This window comes from Cryptomeria japonica, chromosome 8 (assembly GCF_030272615.1).
Source record: "Cryptomeria japonica chromosome 8, Sugi_1.0, whole genome shotgun sequence".
Classification (NCBI taxonomy): Eukaryota; Viridiplantae; Streptophyta; class Pinopsida; order Cupressales; family Cupressaceae; genus Cryptomeria; species Cryptomeria japonica.
Window position 1 is genome coordinate 175,773,246 of NC_081412.1, and position 9,028 is coordinate 175,782,273.

The following is a 9,028-nucleotide window of genomic DNA, read 5'->3' on the forward strand; positions in this document are numbered from 1 at the left end:
GTTATATAGACTATCAAGACTACCAGTCACAAGAGAATGCAATCATTGTCACAAAATTTCAAAGATCAAGCTACATTGATAGTTTAAAGCCTCAACATAGAACCAAGATAAGCATTGAAGTAATTAAGAGGTGTATGAGAAACTATGGTAGTTAGGAAAGAAAAAGCACTAGATAATGTATAGCTTCACATAATCCAGTCATATGATAAAGGCATTAGGGATAGATTTCAACATCAATGAACAACATGCCTTATCAAGGGACAATGATATTCATAAGATTTAAAGCAGTCACTAGGATGAAAAGGTGACCCTTGAAGTTACCAACTGAGTTGAACATCTAGTGAACGTGATGGAACTAGTTCCTAAACAAGATAGACTGAAACCTAAGATTGAACCTAATATCACCTTTACCCAAAGTGGTAACTCAAAGCATACACCTAATGGACCAATATACATTACTGCTATAACTAATGACAAACCCACATGTAGGATTCTTATTGATCCACTTCGTATGGTCAATATGAATACAAAAGAATATCTTTTCACATATGCATTATATCAAGACAATTATGATAAATCCAAAGTCTTGATTAAGGTGCATGATGGTTTCACTTGTCCCACCATTGGTTCCATCACCCTTAAGTTAAAGTTGAATTTAAAATCTTAGATGTTCCTTTTACCGTTATTTGTACCTTATACCAATTTCATGTGAAGTCGACTCATTTTTTAAGGAGGTACCCTATGTAGTCCATTAAAATGTTGAAGTTCTTAGTTCAAGGACAAGTGTAAACTATATTTCATAGTGGGTTCTAGCCCTTGTTTAGATAACTATTTGGTGTATTTGGTGACTACCCTTTCAAAAAGATAAATGAATATTTACCTATGTAATAAAAAATATGAATATAAACAACAAAATCTATTTTCTGTAATCAACAATATGAATATAAACAAAAAAATCTTAAACAAGGACCTTACCTTTGATGGTCTCCACTAAGTAGCTTCTTGTGTTGTTGTTCGTGTTGACTTTGTTGGACCATGCAATTAAGATTCATTACATATTATTCAATAAGATTAACAATGGAGCCTAATGGCATATTGAAAATTGCATTACCTTTTTGAGCTTCTCTTTGTTTCAAGAATAGTTAATTATTCTCTACTAAACAGGGCCAACCACGTGAAGGTGGAAGCTCATTTGGCTCTTCCGCCCCCCCCAACATCACTCTAAATTTTCTGTTAACATATAACATTCATTTATTCTTTCATCCATTAATAAAATATAACATTCATTCATTATCACATAACATTCAGTAACACATAACATTCATTAACACGTAACATTCATCAACATTCATTAACACATATCATTCATTAACATTCATTAACACATAAAATTCATTGATTAACAAATAATATGATTACAATCATTTTTTTTTTTAATTTTTTTTGAAGCTAAGTAAACACTAAGTGGAGCATCATTTTCTTCATCATTTTTCTCTCTTCATTTGTTGTGCCCTCTTCTCATGATCTTAATGTATGCCTAGTCCTGTACTCACGACGAGGATGCCTAGGCAAAGGGGGCTCTGTTGCACAATAACAAAGAAATGGGTTAAATTCATAAGATATTTTTATTATTGTTACAAGTATTTCATTAATTAAAAGAACATTATAGGGGTGCTCTTTACCTAATGGGGCCACATCATCTTCTTGATCATTTTGTCTAGCCTCATCCTCAACATGTTGAACACCCTCTAAATCCTCTAGAGTTGAAACACACATGAAAGGTTACATTAATCAATACACCAATTGCAATTAAATTTGTTTAAAGGAATAATGGTGTTCCTTTTTACCTGATGGGGGCACATCATGTTCCTGATGTTGTCTACCCTGATCATTCTCCACTTGTTCACCATTCTCTACATGCTCTAAAATAAAAACAAAAAAGGTTACATTAATTACTACACCAATTTCAATTAAATATGTTTAATTGTATTAATAATTACATAAAAAAATTGTATAGCACATGAATACCTCCTGTACCGGGATGCACACCACAACCTTCATCATGTGCAGGTTGTGTTCCACCCTAAGCAGGCTGCATTCCAATGCCATGTGCATTTTTATCATTGCTTGATCTTATTTAAAACAAATATAGTCACTTTATGTTGGAAATTAACATCGAATAGATTATTGCTCAATTATTCAATTTTAAATAATTTTCATTTAGCTTATTTACCTATGTGACAGATGCATCGAAATCTTGTGTTTGCCCACTCAATTCTCTTAGGCATTCAACCATAGCTCCATAGCCTTGCTAGAAGGCAATTTTCATGTCATCTTCTGTGGGCGCTCTATTGAATTCAGAGCCTTGCATTTTTGCTTAATATCATGAATATTGCTTCTATTGTTTGATTAAAAACAATTGTTTGCAATTTATTATTTTGATGTTATATTTTATTTATTGATACTTACAATTCACGTGACAACTTTCATATCACCACTAGAGCCAAGTTTGTGTTGACCATGCTTTTCTAGTCTTACCTTAGTTGCCTTTGATGTGTTGGGCAGCCTATGAAAAGTTTGAAATATGTTAAATTATGTAAGGGCAAGTGCAAGGTTATGAGTCACAAATTCGCTGAAGTCTGCACATTGGAAAACATGCTCTTATAAATGGGGGCCCGTTTATGCTTCGGGCTCCTGAGCTAAAAGGCAATGGGGGTCCGAAGAAAAAATAAACGGGCCCTCGTTTTGTTCTAAAACAGGGGCCCGCTTTTAAACAAAACAAGGACCCATTTTTAAACAAAACGGGGACCCGTTTTTAAACAAAATGGGAGCCCGTTTTTAAAAAACGGGCCCCCGTTTCTAAATCGCATTTTTCCTTTTTTTTTCACAAGCCGCCTTTGTTTGAAAATGGGGGCTCGTTTTGTGGAAGTTGATTCCACAACCCGCCACTTGGCTCAGAATTAGGCTCGGGATGGGCCTGGGATGGCCACACCTGAGACATGGACCTGCAAATTCAAATCTCCATGAATGAAAGCATAAATATGAACTTTAGAAATAGTTTACCTACCTCTAATCAGAGATTTTTTATACAAAATTAAAACCTATTTTAGATTATTCTATCTAGATTCTAAATATGTAAATTTATTTAAAAATTGATTATTTTAAGTATTTTTCATTTAATTTATACTAAATCGGGTCCATAAATTTGAAATATTAACTAATTTTGTTAATTTCAAAACTTTTTTATTTTAAAGAATTTTGGAAAAAAAATTATATGTCATCAATCTACACAAAATTCTTTTATATTTAAAAAAAAAAAAATCAAAAAATGTTAAGTTTACATCAAATTATGTGGGTTGTACACGTCAAATTTTTAAAAAGATAATTATGGCCATTAAAAAATTAATTAAAAAAAAAATATTAGAAAAAAAAAACAGAAAAATATGTTCATCAATCTTGAGTGTGTTACAAACCATTTCCCAAAACGGTTTGAGAAAATAATTTTAATTGTGTCAAAAAGTGTGGGTCGTACACATGCATGGTATGGTCCTGAAACAGGCATTTTTAAAACATAGTTTTCAGAACTCCATTCAAAAAGTTATTTTTTATTATGTGGGTATTAAAATAAATTACATATTTGGAAAGTACACTCAGAGGGCTATCTTTTATGTTTCTGACTTTTTTCAAGATTCAATCTCTAAGTTTTTCAAAATTTAAGCTCAAATGAGACAAAATCTGAAAATCAGGGAAAACACTTCCACTTTTTGGCCAAAAAGTGGACTCATCTTCTTTCACTGACCCGTAAATATAAAGAGTAATTAGTATATAATTACATTGTTAATAGTATCACATGCCTTCCTTCACCCGATGCTCTATGTCCTTTCCTCTTTTCAGCTTTCTTCTTTCCATTTGAAACCAGGTCCTTCCACTCCCTCTTTGGAATCATGGGGGGATGCCCTTACTTTTTATTCTTCTCTAAATGTGTCCTATATTGGTCCCTCACATACTTTAGATATGTGCCATCTTTTTGAAGGGCCTTGGTTTTGTTGAATGTGTCATTTCCGAACAACACAACCAAATGGTTTATGAGTTCATCTTTTAAATGTTGATTTTGGGCATTCCATCGTGTACATATGATGGGCTCAAAGATCTCCAATGTAATATCATTTAGATGTTTATAAAAAATATCATTGCTTGTAAAAAAATCATGGTATCATTATACCAAAACGAGCGATCAATCAGTAAATTATAATTGGACTATATATAATAATTATTTTAAAGTACTTGGAACCTTCTCTATCTTTATGGGAACAAAATCATCAATCACCATAATGTGACCAACAACGTTCCCATACTAGTAATATGGGAAGATCTAAGAAATGTTGCTAAAATATCACCACTAGTGGCCTCTGCATCCCCAGGTGCATGTCATGTTGCACAGGTCGGTGTAGTACTCGATGACCGCATGTTGCGTGTTTCCGACATTGTAGTCGGCAATATAGGTGTCGATGATAAGGTCGGATGAGGTGGTGAATGCACAGGAACATGGACAACACCTAAATATTAATACATTAAATATACAATACATTAAATATAAGAGCAATAACACATTAACATAAGGACAAGACCATGTAAAAAATATGAGCTGGTGTATGCACAGAACATGGTCATCACTTGAACTACCTGGAGTACCCTGATCATGACCACCAGCTTCATAAAGACGCAAAAATTCCTGTAAAAATAACACGCACATATTTTAGTTCATGATATAAAAGAGTATAAAATATAAACCATGAATGAACTTATGTTATAATTAAAGGTTTCATGACTCATTACTTGCAAGTTTTGTGATTTGAATCTTCACGGGTTCACTAATTCAGATTGGGCTAGAAGTGTGACTAATAGGAAAAACACCTCAGGGTGCTGCTTCAGCTTGGGTTCAACCATGATTTCTTGGATTAGCAAGAAACAGTCTTCAGTAGCTCAAACCTCTACTGAGGCCGAATATATTGCAGCTTCCATGGCTACACGAGAAGCTATATGGCTACGAAAGCTACTTGTGGGATTATTCAGAGAACTAATGAAGCCTATTATAATTCATTGTGACAATCAGAGTTGCATAAAACTCTCTGTGAACCCTGTATTTCATGATAGATCCAAACACATTGAGATCCCTTATCACTATGTGAGAGATATGGTGGATAGGAATGTGATTCAGCTACAGTATATCAGTATAGGAGACCAGACAACAGACATACTGACCAAACCTCTAGCCAGAGTGAAAGTTGAACACTTCAGAAAAGGTCTTGGTATGATTGAGTTATAATCAGTTTTGTAATCTGTACTAATATATGAGATGTTTAATGTGTAAACTTCTTTTATCGTGTTATGACTTTATGGGCTCCACCCCTTGTGTACATTTCTAAAAGGTGACAATCTTTTAGACTATGAACACTTGTATTAAACATTATGAGGTGACGATCTTGTAATGTTGATATCATGCTGACTTGATATCGCTTTGACTTATGGATGTGCCATGATATGTTAAGGTAGACATTATGTGACGTAATGTTAGTGGACATACCATAACCTGGATAAGGGAATTCAACATTCTCAAGTATTTTATATCCAAGGTATCACGTGTTATGCGATATTGATATCACATGTTATGTGATATCTATATCACGAGATGATGTGATATAGTCCCGTGTCACTCATTACGTGATGCATCATGTCATGAGCATATGTGATATGATCCTTTTGTATTATGAAGTCATGTGACACATTTTATTATGAGAAATATGATGCTTATTTTTACATAGGTCTCAAGTTATCTTCCCTATCTAAGAGGGAGTGTTGAAACTTAGTATCTTTGGTATGATAAATGATTGAATGAGAGACTTCATTTATCTCTCATTCAATCATCTACCTTATGGATATAACTACAATCTAAATGTAGATCTTATGATTAAAATAAATGAACTTGTTATAATCATCTTATATGCATAATCGATCATACTATAATCATATTACTCATGTTGTGATTGTAATAAAATCATACCAGACTTATGATAACTATCATAGCTATCATATGATAGCATCGATTGATGCTATCATATGATAACTATAATAGTTATCATCTTAATCTCACATTATATTGATCAATTATATGATGATTATATTATTTGACATAACCCGATTGTTTATCGGGTGATTATATTACTTGACGTGAACCGATTGTTAATCGGTTAATTATACTATTTGACGTGACCCGATTGGTAATTGGTTTATTATGTTAAATGACATGAATCGATAGTTATCGGTATAACACTCAAATGAAGCGGTGCCTATGCACCAATCAAGACATGTCTCATGCCCGATCAAGGCATTGCCTTGATCGGTGGGCATTGCCTATAAATATATATGTCAATGAAATGCTGTAGATGCATAGAAATAATTAATGTTATCTGCAACAACCTGTGACATAAGAAGCAACAAAAAATATCAGTAAAAGAATAACAATATTATACAACTTCAGACTTGAACATAAATTTGAATATCATTTACACAACTACTAGGGATTTTTAGATTAAGTTTTGGTCAAATCCTTAAAAAGTCATTTTTTGGACACTTTGTACTAGGCGTGTTATTTTGACAAGTTGCATGCTGAGCCACGTTTTCAAACCTTAGTTGTAGATAATTAAGTGTCCCTTTTACATTTCTAAAACAAAAGGAGGTCTTACGATATTCCATGTGACGGCTACATGTTGACGAAGTTAGCCCTCATGACCACTGGGCCCTCTCACCTAATATAAATATTCACAAAAAGAATAGAAGGACACAAGGTCACCCTTCAAAGTCTTACAGACAAAGCTTGAAAAACTAAATCAGAGTGACTCAAGTAGAGTGAGAACCAGATAAACAACATGCAAGAAAATCGTAAAAATCTGCCACTTAAGCTGCAAAAACATTAACGGGATCCAAAGTGACAAAACGACTGCCCCTCGACAGCAGCTGCACCTTCCTCTTTATCCTTTTGTTGTATTTTTATTCTTAATTCATTATAAAAACAAATTCGTCCTTCACCAGTCACAATTGAAAGCGTTGTGTGGGGACCACGAGTGTCTGGCGTGCAGTCCATTCTGCCTTACCTTTTCACAGTTCTGTGTCTCGTCGATGCTTAGGAACGTTTGATACACTAATCACATTCAGCATGTTCGCATAACGACATATAAGTAGTCCATGAACACATAAATGTATCTCATAATGTAGAGTAGATGTTTATCTGTCGTAAAACAAAAGATACATCCCTCCCTCCATTCACAAGGTGGGTTTATGTAACACAACATACTTGAGTGGGTACAGGTACAATGACATCTAACCATAAAACACTGACTCGTAGACGTAGAAAGAAATTAATCTCATACAATTGGCAGAACGAAGAAGATCTTTTGTCTAACAAATGGTACACGAGCGCTGATAATTTTCATCATTCCAGATATACCAAACTTCATTAGCAGGAGGCCTAGGAGGAAGATACCCAGGCCATGGTGTCATACCCGATTTGCTTGAACATGTATGGCACCCACAGTGTTGAGGACGTGGACATGAGCAGTACCCCACGCATTGAGGATACCTAGGACATACTATAATTTGGTGTGTAGGTTCATCTTTTTTCCCATCTTCTTTCTTCCCATCGCCTTTCTTCCCACCATCTTTCTTCTCGTCTCCTTTCTTACCATCATCTTTCTTGTCATCACCTTTCTTTTCCTTGTCCTTTGATGGTTTTGGGGGTGGAGGTGGAGGTCCATAGGAAACCAGGCGAGCACATCTGAATTTTCTCTTTATTTCGTTGGCGATGCACACTGGATCTGCATCTCCATCCACAGTTATGGTCCTCTCCTTCATATTAATGGAAATTGTATCTATTCCTGTAATCAAATGATAACCCATAAATAAATATCAAACAATCATAGGACATACAATGAAACTTCATTTCCATGGTGATTATGAGCTCCATCTCTACTTGAAAACATAGCTGCAATCAAATGATTACCCAAAAATAAACATCAAAGAGTATAAAGGAAAGGAGATACAATGAAACTCTATTCCATGGTGAATATGAAGTCCATCTTGACTTGAAAACATGGGGTAGACCTCAACAAGAGAGGTGAAAACATAGCATTCATCTGATCGATCTTCCATAAAACTCAACCATAACAATAACAAAAAAATTCTACACATACCCTTTTGTTTATATGTCGTGGATTTGTAATAATACATAAGTTTAAGTTTTCAAACAAGTTGGAATGAGGGAATTCTAATAGAGTGGAATTCTAAAAGATAAGTTATCAAATAACACATAGAGATCTAAACTTTAAACAAGTTAAAAGACAAAAATTTGAGATCTAAACTTTAAACAAGTCAAAAGACAAAAATTTGAAGGACGAAACTTTAGGGTTTCCTGCATCCTCCATATTTTTGGAGTAACATATGAAAATCGAAACAATAGAAGAGAATACTTTTGTACAACAATACTATACCATCTATTTTTGTTACAGACTGCAAGGCAACTCTCTTACACTTGTAGCAATCCATATCGACGCTCATAACAGTCCTCTGCTATGTCAGATCATACAACAACCCACGAGATTAATGGCTTCTCTTTTGTAATACTTCAAAACTAATAAATAAAAACACAACAGACAAACGCCTTACATAAGCCATCCTGGGCAATCTTCCTGCAAGCCTGTATATCTGCACAGAGCTCTGATCTCTGAATTATTCTTTCGATGTTCGAATAAAGCAAATGTAAGACGTATTTATTGAGGCCATAATGGTTGTTTGTGCATAAAATAACTTTAGTTACTATTTCTGGTCCCACTAAATGGTTGACCAAGTCTCGTGGACAATGTTAACAGTTTAATTTCTAGTGCAAGTTACTTGATGCGTAAGTAAATCAACCAGCGTCCTTGGTATGACTATATGCACCTAATCTTCACATAAAATGGTATTCTGTACTATTTTC

At 34.3% G+C, this 9,028-nt stretch overlaps 1 protein-coding gene across 1 annotated transcript; it reads right to left on the reverse strand.

Moving 5' to 3' along the window:
- Positions 1 to 7,257: 7,257 nt before the first annotated feature.
- On the reverse strand, positions 7,258 to 8,825 carry LOC131050645 (heavy metal-associated isoprenylated plant protein 39). Its single transcript, XM_057984850.2, has 3 exons — positions 8,719 to 8,825; positions 8,544 to 8,619; positions 7,258 to 7,931 (listed from the first exon to the last, which is right to left on the reverse strand). The coding sequence occupies exons 1-3, from the start codon at positions 8,725 to 8,727 to the stop codon at positions 7,456 to 7,458; spliced, it is 561 nt and encodes a 186-aa protein (XP_057840833.2). The 5' UTR covers positions 8,728 to 8,825; the 3' UTR covers positions 7,258 to 7,455.
- Positions 8,826 to 9,028: the final 203 nt, after the last annotated feature.

Coding starts and splice junctions, on each gene's coding strand:
- LOC131050645 (XM_057984850.2), bottom strand. Junction 7,932..8,543: donor GTCTGTAACAAAAATAGATG/GTATAGTATTGT, acceptor ATTTGATTACAG/GAATAGATACAATTTCCATT.